Genomic DNA, 19,811 nt, shown 5'->3' on the forward strand with positions numbered 1-19,811 from the left:
ATATAACAACAGCTAATCAGGTTTTTAATAGGGAAATTCATAACAGACATTGAGCTTTCACAGGGAAAGGACATAATTTTTTTTTTAAGATTTATTTATTTATTTATTTTTGGCTGTGTTGGGTCTTAGTTGCGGCATGTGGGATATTCGTTGAGGCACGCGGGATCTCTTGTTCCGGTGTGTGGGCTTCGCTCTAGTTGTGGTGTGCAGGTTTTCTCTTCTCTAGTTGTGGCATGTGGGCTCTGTAGTTGTGGCGTGGGGGTTCCAGAGCGCGTGGGCTCTATAGTTTGTGGCAAGCGGGCTCTCTAGTTGAGGCACGCGAGCTCAGTAATTGTGGTGAGGGGGCTTAGTTGCCCCATGGCATGTGGAGTCTTAGTTCCCTGACCAGGGATCAACCCGCGTCTCCTGCATTGGAAGGTGGATTCTTTACCACTGGACCACCAGGGAAGTCCCAGGGCATAGTGTTGATAGTGTGTATCAGCCATGTAATATCATGACTTCAGATATAGTATCTCTAATCTCCAGTGCCTACATGAGATGCTGGCTCCTTCAGTGGCCTTTTGTTCATAAGCAGAGGGAAATTTTCCGTCCTCTGAATTCTGCCTTGTATCAGAGTGTCTTGTGTTTATTTTTGTTTCTCTCAATAAGGCATTGTAATTTCCCTGCCTCCAAGAGCTGTTGTCTATTTTTGTATCTCACATTCACTCACTTTTTATTTAATGAACAAATAGTTGCCTTATTCATTAAATAAAAAGTGAACAAACAATGATAGGTGACTTGGATCATAACTCTTTTCTAGGATATCCGGAACTTACGGTTTGCTCACAAACCTGAGGGGCGAACAAGAAGATCTATATTTGAGAATCTAATGAAATATGCATTTCCTGTCTCTAATAACCTGGTAAGAGGTTTCTCATCTTTGAAAAAGCTATATTATAATTATTGGTGTAGTGTCAAGAAACTAGGCTATTTAGAATCTCTCTGTTTACAGTCCCACTTTGCCAGATGTCTAGTTTAGATTTAATCTATAGGACAAGCTTTTTAAGGTATAAAATGAGGAAGCTGGACTAGCTGATTTCTGAGGTCCATCCCTGCAGACTGACATTCTATCATTATATGATCTTTCTATCTAGGGTATTTCCATGATGAAAAGCTGTATGTGGTTTTCATTAGGATGTGAAATCTTCTTAATTGAGAGCTGAGAGTTAAGTCTAGCAATTTCAGGAGGGAAGGGTGGATAAATACTTAGAACTGAGTTCCTACTGTGTGCTATTAACAGTACTAGGTTTCCTCATTTATTTTATATAATCTAACTTCTACAGTAGCCCTGTGGTGCTAAATATTATTTATCCGTATTTTAAAGTTGAAACCAGGAGCAGGTAAATAATTGACTCAGTGGCGTAGTTAGTAAGAAGTAAAATTTAGAATCAATCCTGGTCTTCTGACTCAAGTTTGAGTGTTTATCATCATAGTTGTTCCTGCTATTCTGTCTACATTAATGATAAATTAAAGTTTCTTTTTTGGTACAGCTTGCAAGCCCCAAATTAAAAAGTTTATTCAGTATGTTTTAAAAAATGTAGCATAATCCTTAAAGCTGCTTAACTGCTGATATCTGTGATGTCAAACTAATTAATTATATCAGGAGATGTCTTTTTTATGTAATATCTTTCATTATTTAGAAGTAAACCTAAAACAGCTACCAAAGATATCTGAAGGAAACATGGTGATATGTTAGCATTTGATAAATCTTGGTGACAGACCTTTGTTCTTTTCTGTGCTTGAAAATATAAAAAAAAGTTTTCAAAATTATAAAACAAAAGCTAAAACAACAATATAAAGAAGAATACCAATACAAAATATCCTTACAGATAAGTAAATGAAAACTTGGGGTATGATAAGGTTACATTTCTGATTCATTACCTTCTTAAATGTCTTTTTTAGCTATTAACTCTTTACTTTTTGTAGCCTCTTTTTGCTTTTGAGTACAAAGAAGTATTCCCTGAAAATGGGTGGAAGCTATATGACTCTCTTTTAGAGTATAGAAGGCAGGTAAGTACTTTTTTTTTGAATTTCAGTCTTCTGTATTCTTTTCATTACAACAAAATGTTCATGGATAGAAGTGAACAGCTTTATATAGTTTTATGGTTTTTGTTGTTTCTTTAACAAAGGCTAATCTTGATTTTTCTGATTGCCTTTCAGTTTCTTTAAACAGCTTTTCAGACTATGCCAATGATCTTTCATGAATCTTTACTTATCTAAGAGTTTACAAGTAAATCAGTTTATTGAAAAAATGTTTAATAATTATAAAAATAAAATTGTAAATATATTTACATTTTAATGTTTTTATATGTCATTTGCATTATTCACTCAGATTTTTCTTTTTGGGTATCCTATAATTTAATTCTGAAAACATTTCCTAATAATTCTACTACTTATAATTTAGCTGCACATAAAATTTTGAAAGTTCTACATTTTCAGAGGACACACTTCTACATAAAATGTTAATAAATCAAATCTGATAGTATACAAAAGAGATAATACATCATGACTAAGGTGAGTTTGCTTAATATTAGAAAACCTAATAATGTGATTCACCACAGTAGGAGATTAAAGCAGAATTCTGTCTTGAAATCTGTGTTATAGTGTATCATTCTCCCTATTCTTCCTCAATATACCACTTCCCAGAGTTCCTATACTGCAATACTTAAACTCTACCAAAAATAGTTTTTATTTTTAACTTTCCACATGTTCACTATGCATTCTTGAGAATTTTTCAGACACATTGATTGTTTCTTGGTAATTACTAGATTTGATATTCAAATTATTCTAGAATTCAAATATGACAAACATTAGGCTCTGATTTTTATATTTAGATTTTAAACATTGCATTTTAATTACTATAAAGCTTCTAATTTTTTAGGTTTGTTTCAGAAAGCCAGGAAGAATAAAAAACCATCACTAGAGAACTAAAGATATCCAGATGGTTTGAAACTGATTTTGTTGCTCAATTGCATGCGGCAAGTAAAATTTAAAATTAGTTATAAAACCATCAGTTATAAAACCATTCAGTTATAAAACCATCAGCTGGAAAAATATGAAGCAGAATACAAAATAAATGGATCAGCTTTTAAAAACCAAGAGTCTACACGTAACATTGCAAAATTTTTGCTAAACCAAAAATCCAGTGTCCGAATTAGGTGGCAAAGCAATCAGAAAATCTAACAAATGTCTGTAGAACTGTAAAAATAAAGAATATTCTTTGGGAATCTGGGCAAAAATTGCTGTCTGTTGTAGTAGCATTCAACATAGAACTTTGGAAAGGAGATGAGATAACTGTGTCCATGAAAAGAAAGAAATTAATATGAAAAAGAATAAGTTGAAGAGTGAGTGCGAAAAAACAACCCGATCAAAAAATGGGCAGAAGACCTAAATAGACATTTCTCCAAAGACATGCAGATGGCCAACAATCACATGAAAAGAGGCTCAACATTGCCAATTATTAGAGAAATGCAATTCAAAACTATAATGAGGGCTTCCCTGGTGGTGCAGTGGTTGAGAGTCCACCTGCCCATGCAGGGGACACGGGTTCGTGCCCCGGTTCGGGAAGATCCCACATGCCGTGGAGCGGCTGGGCCCGTGAGCCATGGCCACTAAGCCTGCGCATCCGGAGCCTGTGCTCCGCAATGGGAGAGGCCGCAACAGTGAGAGGCCCGCGTATTGCAAAAACAAAAAAAACCAAACTATTATGAAGTATCACCTCACCCTGGTTAGAATGGCTGTCATCAAAAAGTCTACAAATAAATGCTGCAGAGGGTGTGGAGAAAAGAGAACCTTCCTGCACTTTTGGTGGGAATGTAAATTGGTATAGTCACTATGGAAAATAGTCTGGAGGTTCCTTAAAAAACTAAAAATAGAGTTACCATGTGATCTGGAAAAGATGAAAACTCTAATTCAAAGAGATATATGCACCCTTATGTTTCATAGCATCACTTTTTACAGTAGCGAAGGCATGGAAGCAACCTAACTGTTCATCAACTGATGAATGGATCAAGAAGATGTGGTGTACACACACACACACACACACACGCGCACACACACACACAGGAATATTACTCAGCCATAAAAAGGAATGAAATATTGCCATTTGCAGCAATGTGAATGGACCTAGAGATTATCATACTGAGTGAAGTAAGCCAGGCAGAGAAAGACAAATATATAATGTCACTTATATGTGGAACTAAAAAAGTAATACAGATGAACTTGTTTACAAAACAGAAACGACTCACTGACATAGAAAACAGACTCATGTTTACCAAAGGAGAAAGAGGTGGGGGGAGAGATAAGTTAGGAGTATGGGATTAACAGATACACACCACTGTATGTAAAATAAACAACATTGATTTACTGTATAGTACAAGAACCTATATTCAATATCTTGTAATAACCTATAATGGAAAAAAATCAGAGAAAATATCAAAACTGAATCACTTTGCTGTACATTTGAAACTAATACAATATTGTAAATTAGCTATACTCCAATTGAAAAAAAGTAAATTAACAGCTATACACATTCAGAAAGAGAATTATGAGATTAGGAAATGCAGTAATCAGAATACAGCATTGAACTCTATACTGAATGGTACAGATGCTCTGTGGTCTTTGATTTACCAGATTAATTTGTTGGCTTTTTACTGCAGAGTTAGACACTTTGTCTCTGAGTCAACTAAGTTAAAGTCTAGTGGAGAGGACACTGTATTTGGTGTAGTTAGAAGACTTTTTTTTTTAAATTTAAGTTTATTACTGAACAAAATGAAGATAATTTCTTCTGGTTGTTTCTTTCCTTGTTTTCATTGAGGTATAATTGACATACGACATTATATTAGTTTCAGGTGTACACCATAATGATTTGATATTTATAAATATTGCGAAATGATCACCACAGTAAGTCTAGTTAACATCGTTAACATCTAGACAGTGTCACCAAAAACAGTTACAGGATTCTTTTTCTTGTGATGAGAGCTTTCAAGATTTATTCTCTTCGCAACTTTCAAATATACAATACAGTATTAACTATAGTTACCATGCTGTACAGTGTATCCCTGTGACTTACATTTACTTTATAATTGGAAGCTTGTACCTTTTGGCTCCCTTCACCATTTCGCCCACTCCTGACCTCCTGCTTCCAAGCTTCCAACAACCAACCATCAGTTTGTTCCCTTTATCTATGAGCTTGTTTTCTTGTTTTGTTTTTTTTTTAAGATTCCACATATACGTGAGATCGTCATACAATATTCGCTTTTTTCTCTCTTATTTCACTTAACATTGTGCACTCAGGTTCCATCCATATTGTCACAAGTGGCAAGATTTCATTCTTTCTATGGTTGAATAAAATTCCATTATATATAGAGATCTCTCACTCTTTATATATATATATATATATATATATATATATATATACCCCACATTTTCTTTATTCATCAGTGAGCACTTATATTGTGTCCATATCTTGGCTATTGTAAATAATGCTACAATGAATGGAAGCATATATCTTTTTGAGTTAGTGTTTTCATTTTCTTTGAATAAATACTCAGAAGTGGAATTGCTGGATCATACAGTAGTTCTATTTTTAATTTTTTGAGGAACCTCCTTACTGTTTCCCACACTGCACAAGGGCTCCCTTTTCTGCACATCCCCGCCAACACTTGTGATTTCTTGTTTTTTTGGTGATTAGCCATTTTATTTTATTGTTTATTTATTTATTTTAAAAATTATTCATTTATGTTTTAGTACATCTTTATTGGAGTATAATTGCTTTACAATGCTGTGTAATTAGCCATTTTAACAGGTGTGAGGTGATATCTCATTGTAGTTTTGATTTGCATTTCCCTGATGATGAGTGATGTTGAGCATCTTTTCATGTGTTCGCTAGCCATTTGTATGTCTTTGGGAAAATGTTTATTCAGATCCTTTGCTCATTTTTAATCGGATTTCTTGTTGTTGTTTTTAAGTTCTTTATATATTTTGGATATTAACGCCATATCAAGTATATGGTTTGCAAATATTTTCTCCAATTTCATAGGGTGCCTTTTCATTTTGTTGATGGTTTTTCCTTTGCTATTCAGGGTAATCTCTTAATATAAATGTTGAGACTAAAAATAAAGCATCAGAGTATTCCTTTTTTCTTCTTTTAAATTAAAAAAAAAATTGGATGCGGTAATACTCACACTCTGTATAAAATTCAAAAGGTATAAAAGAGTATACTGAAAGGAAGGTTTCCCTTCCGGCCAACATTGTTCCCCAGCCATCCCAGTTCCTCTCCCTTTAGGAAATAATGTTACTCATTACCCTTATATCCTTTCAGAGATTTTATGCTACACAGCTTGTATAATGTGTATACAGTATTTTTTTAAAGCAGATAATAGCATTCTGTACACACTGTACCCTTCTTTTTCATTTAACATATTTTGGAGATTATACCATCTCAAAACACACGGCCTCTCTATTCTTTTTTTCTTTAAAATTGATATATAATTCACATACCATAAAATTTTCTACTTTAAAGTGTACACCACTGGTTGTTTTTTTGTTTTTGCGGTACGCGGGCCTCTCACTGTTGTGGCCTCTCCCGTTGCGGAGCACAGGCTCCGTATGCGCAGACTCAGCGGCCATGGCTCACGGGCCCAGCCGCTCCGCGGCATGTGGGATCTTCCTGGACCGGGGCACGAACCCGTGTCCCCTGCATCGGCAGGCGGACTCTAAACCACTGCGCCACCAGGGAAGCCCTACATCACTGTTTTTTAACATATTCATAAGGTTGTGCAGCTGTCACCACAATCTAATTCCAGATCATTTAGAAGACTCAGTTTTGAATCCTATCTCTGGCACTTGCTTAGCTCTCACACTTAGATATGTGCTGTTGAATGAGTCACTCATGTCACAGTGCATTTATTTTTTACTTGGTGATAGGAACTGCCTTATAGGATTGTTTGAAGGATTAGTGATACACAGAAAGGCACATTATAAACCATAGAAATCGATCCAAATGATTATTATTATATTTGTTACATTGTAAAGCTCTAAATACAGAAGTCATGATTGGTTGGCTTTTTGTGTGCTGCCGCTGAAACACAAAATGAAAGCCACATTAAATTTGTAGACCTATACCTTATAGTGCCTAAAGAAATTAGATTATATATTTTTTTAAATGGGCAAAGCTGTTAGTAACCATTTGTTTGTTGTATAAGAGAGTATTTCTTTAATTTTCTCTTGATACATGTAGTGATTATACAGAGGACCCTGAAATTTGTGGATAAGTTCAAGAGAAATCATCAAGTTGCTAAAATAGTAAAAATCAGTATGTAGAAAATGAGCATGGTCTTCTGCAGAAATAATCATATGGTAGATACCTTGCTTAACAAATTTGGAGAGCACTCAAGTACAGTAAAGGAGAACAGAATTTATCCTCAGAAATGGAATGTAAGTAACTAGGGAAAGCTATAATCCAGTTAATTTGGTTGTAAATTGACTGACAAATGGTTACATTAACTGAAGGGCAGTGATTTGCATGGAGAGAAGAAAGATGTATGCCAGAGATCAACAGTTGTCCTTATATCTTTAGCACTGTCTACAAAGAATGTATATGCTGACTAGCCAACTCCAGTTTTCTGCTTGGAAGGCACTTCTTTAGTGCAGTTAGGTGTGTCAGCTTCTCTAAGAATGAGGAAGACAATAGCCATTAAGGTAATTTAAGTCAATGATTCTACTCCCACCCATCCATTTTTCTGAAGAATATGACACAACCTCAGTGGTAACAGTTCTCCCTGGTAGTGATTTTTCAAGGATATGGGAAGGCAGTGAGAGAGAGATGGGAGTCTCAGGAGATCTGACCCTCTCAGCTTTGACTCCATATTTTCTAAGAAAACTTCAGAAACTAATTTTGCTTCTTGTAGAAGCTTCCTTGTGGTTCATTGATTTTATTCATTCACACATTCATTCATTCATCAAATTCATGTAGCACCTACTGTGTACTAGTGGCTAAAACAGAAAGACACACTCCTGACTCCCAAAGAACATATGTTTAATGGAGGATTCAAAGAAGTAAACTAACAATCAAAATACACAGTGATGAATATTGTGAATAATAGAGCAAGTACTCTGGTGATAGAATATGAAGCCATCTGGAAACTGAAGGTGTTTGGTATAGGCTAGACTAGAGTGGCCAGAGATCAGTGGGGAAAGCAGGAGTGTGAAGGTCTTTGCCAAGTCCCATAAAGGATTCTATACTTTATGTGAAAAGGAATAGGTAGCCATTGATAGTTTTTAGGCAGAAGAATGATGTGATAGCTTTTGCATCTTAAAAGAATTTTGAGGCAGTGTGGAGAATGGATTGCAGAGGGACAAAAGAGAAGTGACAATGGCCCGAATTAGGGAAGTGACAATGGCCTGAATTAGGGAAGTGACAGTGAAGATTGAGAGACGTGAGCAAACTTTTTTCAGGCACTTTTGGAAGAAAAAAATCATAAAAATTAGTCATTCATTGGAAGTAGAGGGTGAGGGAGAGTTAGAAGTGGTATCCAAGTTTCTTGGTTGAGTACCACCTCTATAAACTTACGAATTCATTTTTTTCATTGTACATTTTTTGTTACAGCATGAACATTTATTTTAAACATCTCTTACTTAAACCTTTTTTTTATTTCTGGAAATAAGTAAGGATCTTACCTGAACAGTTATCTAGAAAGTTGAGGAAAGCAGGAGGGAAAGAGAGATGTAGATCATAGGAAGCAAGTTGGGACCAGGCTAATTAAATGGGGTAAATAGTATTTAAGGCACTAATGAAGAGACAGACCTTGGCTAGGGATGGGTGGAAACTCTCTTGATAATATTTATCGCATGATTACTGGAAGGGAATTTTCCTTTCTTAATTTTAATATCCTCTTGGGTGTTCGGCAACAACTTTAGAAATACCCCTTTAAAGGAGAGTACCTCCTGCCCTTTGATTTCAGATTTTTATAACAATTTTGTGAACCAGGATAGTAGAATTTTTCTTGAGGCACAATGTTCCTTTTTTATTAAAAGGATAGTTTTAGAATGTACATGGAATTCTTTACAACTTCCTTTGGTCAAGTTACAGTTTGTGCCACAATTTCTTCATCTATAAAGTGACAGTAATGAAACCTGAATACAGTAATATGTGTGGGGGGGGCGGGGGGGAGGGAGGGAGGGATAGAGAAAGGCTGCTGGCATAGTGCCTGCACATAGTAGGTGCTCAATAAATGGTTTTTTTTTCCTGTAATTTGGTTTCTTTCAGTTTTGTCTTTTTCGGTTTATTGAGTTGTCAGAAGTAATAAAATTAAAAATATATGTATTTTCTTAATTCCAGCCATTTAATGTAATGGCTCTATTTTCTATGGAATGGGAATGGAAATTTTAAAGTGTTTTATTAAGTAATCCTATATGTGAAGTGGTATACTAGTTATAAATATGGCAAATATTTAAGGACCAAATGAGTTTAATAATTGATGTGTTTTTAAAAAATTGTTTTAAGTGTTTCTCTTGCCTCTTTTTTTTTTTGGTTTTGCCTTCTATTACTTCCTTGTTTTTTTAAATATGTTTTATATCAGCAACATTTTATTAATACTGTAAAATTCACTTTGGGTATATAAGTGATAAACATGTATGTAGCATTCTGGTGGACTCTTGGTGCCTGCCCTCAGAAATTTCTTTGTATAGATGAATGGCAGCAGAATTACTCACCAGTCAAACTGTATGAGACTGTGTTCTTTTTAAAGACAAGAACACTTTCAGTCTTACTGTTTCCTTGCTTTTCATTTGATGTGCTTAGGACAGACCCAACACTCAATCAGTATTTAATGATTTAATAAATCTATTAACGTAAAATTGAATGCCAAAATGAACACAGATCCCTGTGTTAGAATATCTCATCCTAAAAGCCTGGTCACCACAGGCAGACAATAACTATTCCAACAACTTAAGTGATACATAGTGGAGAAAAGAGAAGTTGAATAGGAGGCTTCTGTTCTGATGTTTTAAAATATTTTTGTTGGGCAGTAATTTGTCTTATGTTTTATTTCACATGTAGGGAATTCCAAATGAAAGCTGGAGAATAACAAAGATAAATGAACGGTATGAGCTTTGTGATACATACCCTGCCCTCTTGGTTGTGCCGGCAAATATTCCTGATGAAGAATTAAAGAGAGTGGCATCCTTCAGATCACGGGGCCGTATCCCAGTAAGTGCGAAGCTGTGCTGAAACTTTCCCATTGCTTTTGTACTTCACATAATGATGAGGATGACAAATGGGAGAATGGTTGCAGGATTAAAAATAGCTACAGCAGCAGGTCTTCTCTGGGGATATTAGAGAATGTGTTATTTAGTAAAATTTAAACCAGAGGAAAGACTTGGACTAAAGACGTTTCTGGAGAATTTGAGATGGATATTAGAGAGCTGCATGGTTCTTAACTTGAAAACAAAGTTGGCTCTGTATTCACTATTTCTTTATCTTATTATACATCTTTGGTCATGGTGATAAATGCTTTTTTTCCTTTAAATCCTAGAAAGAAGAAAACTTTACAAATTTGTGATGAATTACTGTGTTCTAGAAAGATAGCTCAAATAATTTTAGGTACAAAAATTCAGATTCTGAAGACTGTATAGTTGGACAGTTTTGCTGATACAGTACTCAGACTTTAAAAGTGGGGTTTACTTAGCCCCGTTTTAATCTATTTTTTTTCTAGAGACCACACTTCCAATAATCAGTGACTTTCATAAATCAATATCTGATTAATGAATTAGACCAAGTTTTCCACATGCTAGTATTGGCTTGAAAGAAAGGTGATGATTTTCATAGCAGCCTCGTATATCCTTTTATGGCTAGCCTTTGAATCCAATTAGAAAGCAGAGTTTTATAGAGTAATGATTTTCAGAAGGCTTATAAACAGAGGAGCATGTAAAGGGTGTGTTGCCACTTTTTTCCCCCCATTAAGGTTTTATCATGGATTCATCCTGAAAGTCAAGCCACAATCACTCGGTGTAGCCAGCCCATGGTAGGGGTAAGTGGGAAGCGAAGCAAAGAAGATGAAAAATACCTTCAAGCCATCATGGACTCCAATGCCCAATCTCATAAAATGTTTATATTTGACGCCCGGCCAAGTGTTAATGCTGTTGCCAATAAGGTGAGATCGTCTTCCAGTAATTAGGATTATAGTTACAGTTTCATGAGTTTGGTGGGAGCCACAGTGCACTAGAAAGACTTTGGGCTTTTCAATGATAAAAGTGTAGATTCTAATCCTGACTCTTCTACTTGATAGTGTAACTTAAATTTTTTTTTTTTATTTTATATTGGGGTATACTTGATTAACAATGTTGTATTAGTTTCAGGTATACAGCAAAGTGACTCATTTATACATATAAATGTATCTATTCTTTTTCAAATTCTTTTCCTATTTAGGTTATTACAGAATATTGATCAGAGTTCCCTGTGCTATACAGTAGATCCTTATTGGTTATCTGTTTTAAATATAGCAGTGTGTACATGTCAATCCCAGTATAATGTGGAGTCAGTTATTTAATCCTTTTAGTAACTTTAATTTGCTTATTTGTGAAATGAGAATCATAATAACTAACAGGGTTGTTTTAGGGGCAAAACTCACCTGATAAAAAATAGTGCATAATCCTGCTTACTTACGTAAGAAATAGGTATTCATCAATTACTAGTTTCTCTTTCCCTTCTCCAAACTGGACAATAAACTGAGCTTGTGACTGACAAAAGAAGTCTGCACAGCACTGTTGTAGAAATCATGCAGTGTTCTCAGTGACCAGTGCTGCCCTCTTCTGGCAGCCCTCCACCTGTACAAGCTATTCAGACTGAAAACTTGCAGTTAGCTGGAGCAGTGGTCCTGATTTCTGCTATAGAATAAATATTAGCATTGTGGAACTAGAAATTCTAGTCCAGTTGCCAAAATCTACCTTAGGAGAAGGAAAGAGAAGAGATGCAATTTAGCTTTAAAAAATTGCCTCACATACAAGCAGAAAAAACCCCAAAAGTCCCCCCAAAACTAAAACACCCCAAATCCTATAACTAAATAAGAGAGAAACACCATTAAATCTTGGTTATACATCCAGGCCCATGTGCAGATGCGTGCACACATATATTTGAGACAGAATGGGATAATTGCAACTTCCTTTTTTTAATTGGTGCTGTTTTTTTCTATGCCAATAAATATCTGTAACATGATAATGATAATTACTAACACCAATTGTTTTTGGGTATTTAGGTTCTTTTTTTTTTTTTTTTTTTGCTATTATAAACAGAGCTGGGGTGACCATCCTTAAATTAAATTATGGATCATGTACCTAATTACTTCTGTCCTATTTAGTGTTTTGAGGACATTGTGAATTTCAGACATTCTCTGTTAAACTGTAAGTATTTCCCCTTAAAGGAGAAATGAGGCAATGTGTATATGAAGCTGGTACCCCAGAGACTGGCATGTATTTTTCCAGTAATTACTTGTTCCCTTCCGTAAACCTTATACCATGAATTAGCAGGAATGAGACTTAAGATGTTATCTAGGATGAGAGATGGAGAGAGGCATATAAGGCAGAAAAGGGGGTAGAGCAAAATATTACATTCCTCGTCTTTTTTTAACATCTTTATTGGAGTATAATTGCTTTATAATGGTGTCTTCGTTTCTGCTTTATAACATAGTGAATCAGCTATACATATATCCCCATATCTCCTCCCTCTTGTGTCTCCCTCCCTCCCACCCTCCCTATCCCACCCCTCTAGGTGGTCACAAAGCACGGAGCTGATCTCCCTGTGCTATGCAGCTGCTTCCCACTAGCTAGCTATTTTACGTTTGGTAGTGTATATCTGTCCATGCCACTCTATCACTTCATCCCAGCTTACCCTTTCCCCTCCCCATGTCCTCAAGTCCATTCTCTACATCTGCATCTTTATTCCTGTCCTGCCCCTAGGTTCTTCAGAATCTTTTTTTTTTTCTTTTAGATTCCATATATATGTGTTAGCATATGGTTTTGTTTTTCTCTTTCTGACTTACTTCACTCTGTATGACAGACTCTAGGTCCATCCACCTCACTACAAATAGTTCAATTTCGTTTCTTTTTATGGCTGAGGAATATTCCATTGTATATATGTGCCACATCTTCTTTATCCATTCATCTGTTGATGGACAGCTAGGTTGCTTCCATGTCCTGGCTATTGTAAATAGAACTGCAATGAACATTGTGGTACATGACTCATTTTGAATTACGGTTTTCTCAGCATATATGCCTGGTAATGGGATTGCTGGGTGGTATGGTAGTTCTATTTTTAGCTTTATAAGGAACCTCCATACTATTCTCCGTATATACTGGCTGTATCAATTTACATTCCCACCAACAGTGCAAGAGGGTTCCCTTTTCTCCACACCCTCGCCAGCATTTATTGTTTGTAGATTTTTTGATGATGGCCATTCTGACTGGTGTGAGGTGATACCTCATCGTAGTTTTGATTTGTATTTCTCTAAAATGATTAGTGATGTTGAGCATCCTTTCATGTGTTTGGTGGCAATCTGTATATCTTCTTTGGAGAAATGTCTATTTAGGTCTTCTGCCCATTTTTGGATTGGGTTGTTTGTGTTTTTGATATTGAGCTGCATGAGCTTCTTGTAAATTTTGGAGATTAATCCTTTGTCAGTTGCTTCATTTGCAAGTATTTTCTCCCATTCTAAGGGTTGACTTTTCATCTTATTTATGGTTTCCTTTGCTGTGCAAAAAGCTTTTAAGTTTCATTAGGTCCCATTTGTTTATTTTTGTTTTTATTTCCATTTCTCTAGGAGGTGGGTCAAAAAGGATCTTGCTGTGATTTATGTGAAAGAGTGTTCTGCGTATGTTTTCCTCTAAGAGTTTGATAGTGTCTGGCCTTACATTTAGGTCTTTAATCCATTTTGAGTTATTTTTGTGTATGGTGTAAGGGAGTGTTCTAATTTCATTCTTTTACATGTAGATTTCCAGTTTTCCCATCACCACTTATTGAAGAGTCTGTCTTTTCTCCATTGTATATTCTTGCCTCCTTTATCAAAAGTACGGTCACCAGGGCTTCCCTGGTGGCGCAAAGGTTGAGAGTTCACCTGCTGATGCAAGGGGCACGGGTTCATGCCCCTGGTCCGGGAAAATCCCACATTCCGTGGAGCGGCTGGGCCCGTGAACCATGGCCGCTGAGCCAAAAAAGTACGGTCACCATATGTGTGTGGGTTTATCTCTGGACTTTCTCTTCTATTCCATTGATCTGTATTTCTGTTTTTGTGCCAGTACCATACTATCTTGATTACTGTAGCTTTGTAGTATAGTCTGAAGTCTGGGAGCCTGATTCCTCCAGCTCTGTTTTTCTTTCTGAAGATTGCTTTGGCTGTTCCAGGTCTTTTGTATTTCCATACAAACTGTGAAATTTTTTGTTCTAGTTCTGTGAAAAATGCCATTGGTAGTTTCACAGGGATTGCATTGAATCTTTAGATTCCTCTGGGTAGTATAGTCATTTTCACAATGTTGATTCTTCCAATCCAAGGACATGGTATATCTCTCCATCTGTTTGTATCATCTTTAATTTCTTTCATCAGTGTCTTATAGTTTTCTGCATACAGGTCTTTTGTCTCCTTAAGTAGGTTTATTCCTAGGTATTTTATTCTTTTTGTTGCAGTGGTAAATAGGAGTGTTTCCGTAATTTCTCTTACAGATTTTTTTATCATTAGTGTATAGGAATGCAAGAGATTTCTGTGCATTAATTTTGTATCCTGCTACTTGACCAAATTCATTGATTAGCTCTAGTAGTTCTCTGGTAGCATCTTTAGGATTCTCTGTGTATTCTCATGTCATCTGAAAACAGTGACAGCTTTACTTCTTCTTTTCCAATTTGGGTTCCTTTTATTTCTTTTTCTTCTCTGATTGCTGTGGCTAAAACTTCCAAAACTATGTTGAATAATGATGGTGAGAGCAGACAACCTTGTTTTGTTCCTGATCTTAGAGGAAATGGTTTCAGTTTTTCACCATTGAGAATGATGTTGGCTGTGGGTTTGTCATATATGGCCTTTATTATGTTGAGGTAAGTTCCTGCTATGCCTACTTTCTGGAGGGTTTTTATTGTAAATGGGTGTTGAGGTTTGTCGAAAGCTTTTTCTGCATCTACTGAGATGATCATATGGTTTCTCTCCTTCAGTTTGTTAATATGGTTTATCACATTGATTGATTTGCGTATATTGAAGAATCCTTGCATTCCTGGGATAAACCTCACTTGATCATGTTGTATGATCCTTTTAATGTGCTGTTGGATTCTGTTTGCTAGTAGTTTGTTGAGGATTTTTGCATCTGTGTTTTTCAGTGATGGTGGCCTGTAGTTTTCTTTCTTTGTGACATCTTCGTCTGGTTTTGGTATCAGGGTGCTGGTGGCCTTGTAGAATGAGTTTGGGAGTGTTCCTCCCTCTCCTATATTTTGAAAGAGTTTGAGAATGATAGGTGTTAGCTCTTCTTTAAATGTTTGATAGAATTCGCCTGTGAAGCCATCTGGTCCTGGGCTGTTGTTTGTTGGAAGATTTTTAATCACAGTCTCAATTTCAGTGCTTGTGATTTGGTCTGTTCATATTTTCTATTTCTTCCTGGTTCAGTCTTTTAAGGTTGTGCTTTTCTAAGAATGTGTCTGTTTCTTCCAGGTTGTCCATTTTATTGGCATACAGTTGCTTGTAGTAATCTCTCATGATCCTTTGTATTTCAGCAGTGTTAGTTGTTACTTCTCCTTTTTCATTTCTAATGCTGTTGACTTGAGTCTTCTCCCTTTTTTTCTTGATGTCTAGCTAATGGTTTATCAGTTTTGTTTATCTTCTCAAAGAAACAGCTTTTAGTTTTAGTGATCTTTGCTATCATTTCCTTCATTTCTTTTTCATTTATTTCTGATCTGATCTTTATGATTTCTTTCCTTCTGCTATCTTTGGGGGTTTTTTGTTCTTCTTTCTCTAATTGCTTTAGGTGTAAGGTTAGGTTGTTTATTTGAGATTTTTCTTGTTACTTGAGGTAGGATTGTATTGTGATAAACTTCCCTCTTGGAACTGCTTTTGCTGCATCCCAAAGGTTTTGGGTCATCGTGTTTTCATTGTCATTCGTTTCTAGGTATTATTTGATTTCCTCTTTGATTTCTTCAGTGATCACTTCATTATTAAGTAGTGTATTATTTAGCATCCATGTGTTTGTATTTTTTTACAGATCTTTTCCTGTAATTGATATCTTGTCTCATAGTATTGTGGTCGGAAAAGATACCTGATACAATTTCAGTTTTCTTAAATTTACCAAGGTTTGACTTGTGACCCAAGATGTGATCTATCCTGGAGAATGTTCTATGATCACTTGAGAAGAAAGTGTATTCTGTTGTTTTTGGATGGAATGTCCTATAAATATCAATTAAGTCCATCTTGTTTAATGTATCATTTAAAGCTTGTGTTTCCTTATTTATTTTCATTTTGGATGATATGTCCACTGGTGAAAGTGGGGTGTTAAAGTCCCCTACTATGATTGTGTTACTGTCGATTTCCCCTTTTATGGCTGTTAGCATTTGCCTTACATATTGAGGTGCTCCTGTGTTGGATGCATAAATATTTACAAATGTTATATCTTCTTCTTGGACTGATCCCTTGATCATTATGTAGTGTCCTTCTTCGTCTCTTGTAATAGTCTTTATTTTAAAGTCTATTTTGTCCAGTATGAGAATTGCTACTCCAGCTTTCTTTTGATTTCCATTTGCATGGAATATCTTTTTCCATCCCCTCACTTTCAGTCTGTATTTAATCCATTTACTTTTAAGGTAATTATCGATATGTATGTTCCTATTACCATTTTCTTAATTGTTTTGGGTTTGTTATTGTAGGTTTTTTCCTTCTCTTGTGTTTCCTGTGTAGAGAAGTTCCTTTCGCATTTGTTGTAAAGCTGGTTTGGTGGTGCTCAGTTCTTTTAGCTTTTGCTTGTCTGGAAAAGTTTTAATTTCTCCATCGAATCTGAATGAGATCCTTGCTGGGTAGAGAATCTTAGTTGTAGGTTTTTCCCTTTCATCACTTTAAATATGTCCTGCCACTCCCTTTTGGCTTGCAAAGTTTCTGCAAAGGATCAGCCGTTAACCTTATGGGGATTCCCTTGTATGTTATTTGTTGTTTTTCCCTCGCTGCTTTTAATATTTTTTCTTGTATTTAGTTTTTGATAGTTTGATTAATATTTGTCTTGGTGTCATCTTATTTTTTAAGTCATTCCCATGCATATTTCACTACAGAAATCTCTTTTTTGAAAAGACTCTGATATATTTTATCTGTTGGGACATTCTTCTGATATGTGATAGACAACAAAAATCTAGGAAGGCATAGACAAAGCAAAGAAATGAAAATCACTTATAATCACTAATCTTTGATATATTTTCTCCCACTGTTCTGTGCATTTATGTATTGTTATATTTCATTGTTTTTCCTCTCTATATGAATTATTTCTTTTCATGAAATATCCCTGAAATAACTTCAATAGTACTCATCATACAGCTATATCATTGTGCAGTTAATCATTCTTCTAATATTAGGTCTTTAAGTATTTAGTATTTTAAATATAGCTAAAATAAGTATCTTTCATTGGCATCTTTATTTCCATAAAATAGTTTTGTAGATATACCATTACTATATCATAGTTTAAAGTATGCATATTTTTAAAAGTTTTGTTACATATTGCCAGCATTCTTCGGGAAGGTTAGTTTACCAGTTTGATATATTTTTTTCCTTCCATTTTATTGAGATATAATTGACATAGAAAAGTGTGTATGTTTAAGGTGTACAACATAATGATTTGATATATGCATATATTGTGAAATGATCACCCCCCCCCAAGTTTAGTTAACATCCATCACCTCACGCAGTTACATTTTTTTTCCTTGTGAATTTTCAAAGTCTACTCTCTTAGCAACTTTCAAATATACAATATAGTATCGTTGACTATAGTCATCATGTTGTGCATTACATCACCACTACTTACTTATCTTTTAACTGGAAGTTTGCCCTTTTTTACTGCCTTCACCCAATATCCCCACCATCTCCCTTTTAAAATTTGCAAAAGTATATATCCTTATTGCAACAAGTATTTTTTTACCTTTGTAGTAAGAACATTTTTTATAGCTTTGTCAGTGTGAATATGACAACTGCTTTTGCACCATGAGCCGTATCAAGAATTAAAACTGTACTAGCCACTAAGTCTTCCATGTGTGCCCTACAGCAATTAAATTTACCTTCTACCCCTGCTAAAAGTAACCACTATCCTAACTTTTATAGTAGTCTTCTTACATTACTTTATACTTTTATTACTGAAGTGTATACATCTCTAGACTCTTAGCCTTGCCTTTTCAAGTATTGTATTTGATATGTCTTTTAAGTCTCTCTTCATCTATAGTCTTCCCCTTGCCCTTCCTTTCTCCTTCCCTCCCTCCTTCACTCCAATATAATTTATTGTAGAGTTTTCCACAGTCCAGGTTTTGCCGATTGTATTATGGTATGGTTCAACTTTCTTCTGTTCTCTGAATTTCCTTCACATGAATTCAGAGGTTTATTCAGATTCAGGTTCAACTCCTTTGGCAAGGCTATAGGGGATATATCAGGAGGCACATAATTTGTGGCTGATTCTTCTTTTTGGGATATCAGCAGCTGTTCATGCTCTGTACCGAGATGTGTTAATTCACTGGGGTTGCCAAATGGTGATATTCTGATTTCATGATTTCCTTTTCAGCTTAGTTGAACTCTTTCTGTAAAGAAACACTTTCTCTTATCTAAATTTTGGTTAACCAGCAGTTCAGTTCATATAAGAAAGCCAGGATAAATGCTTGATTCTTTTTCCTTATTTATCAGTTTTCCCAAAAATGAATTTACTCCTTACCATCCCATGAGGGTGACTAATTTTTTTAAGTGTCATTATGAATGCATGTATTTATATGTAGTCAACAATTTCTAATTCATTGCAGATGGTATTTTTGAAAAAAAAAATTCCCACCTTTGGTCTGAGGGGCACTTTTCAAGTTACCTCCTGAGTTCTTTTGACATAGCCATAGTAATCTTTGCTATCTGGTATGACAAGGTATACCAGACTCATCAGGAAATCTTGTATGTTTCCTGCCACAGGCTTAGAATAACCATTTCTCTAAGAAGTTCTGGTTTCTGTTAGTAGGAAGTGGTATTTCAAACCATAATCTGGGTGCTAAGGATAATTATTTGCTGGGTTGGTCTAATTTCTAAGTCTTTTCAGTGGATAGAGCTAGGAGACATATGTTTTTAAAGATAAAGTATTATACCTCATGAGTTCATACTGGTGCTTTCAATTTAAATTCAGTACTAGAGTTTTTACATAACTTCTTCTAAGTTACATGTGTATCTTCTTCCTTCCACACCAGAAATCCCGATTCTCAAAGACAGAGGGGATAATAACATTAGTATGCTACATAATTACTCATTTGCTTTATCCCACCATGGTCTTAGAATAACAGTATTAATAGTATCATCACCAGTACATTTACTGAAAAGTTAATTTTTTTTCCATTTGCTCCCATTTTAAAATGAATTGTATTATATTTATGTCATCAGAGCATGTGTAGACTTTACATAGTCTCCCTTTTGTACACATACTTTTTGCCTTTTACCCCTGACTTCTACAAGTAGCTAAATATTTTGTGCCAATAACCAATTCTTATATGGATGTCTTTCTGGTCTTTTTCTTTTGTCTGGAGTTGTTCTCTTGTA

General features: G+C 35.3%; 1 protein-coding gene across 11 annotated transcripts in view; it reads left to right on the forward strand.

Moving 5' to 3' along the window:
• The window catches only part of MTMR2 (myotubularin related protein 2), a 115,685-nt gene that overhangs the window by 70,020 nt on the left and 25,854 nt on the right, over positions 1 to 19,811 (forward strand). For all 11 annotated transcript variants that reach the window (XR_012333352.1, XR_012333351.1, XM_073808279.1 and 8 more), the window contains 4 exons: positions 800 to 901; positions 1,966 to 2,049; positions 10,100 to 10,249; positions 11,004 to 11,192. Coding sequence is in view for 9 of the 11 variants with exons in the window: in XM_073808279.1 (XP_073664380.1) it covers positions 800 to 901; positions 1,966 to 2,049; positions 10,100 to 10,249; positions 11,004 to 11,192 (525 nt within the window). In the remaining 2 variants the exon portion in view is untranslated. The remainder of the gene's footprint in view (positions 1 to 799; positions 902 to 1,965; positions 2,050 to 10,099; positions 10,250 to 11,003; positions 11,193 to 19,811) is intronic.

This window comes from Tursiops truncatus, chromosome 8, assembly GCF_011762595.2.
Source record: "Tursiops truncatus isolate mTurTru1 chromosome 8, mTurTru1.mat.Y, whole genome shotgun sequence".
In the NCBI taxonomy this organism is placed as follows: Eukaryota; Metazoa; Chordata; class Mammalia; order Artiodactyla; family Delphinidae; genus Tursiops; species Tursiops truncatus.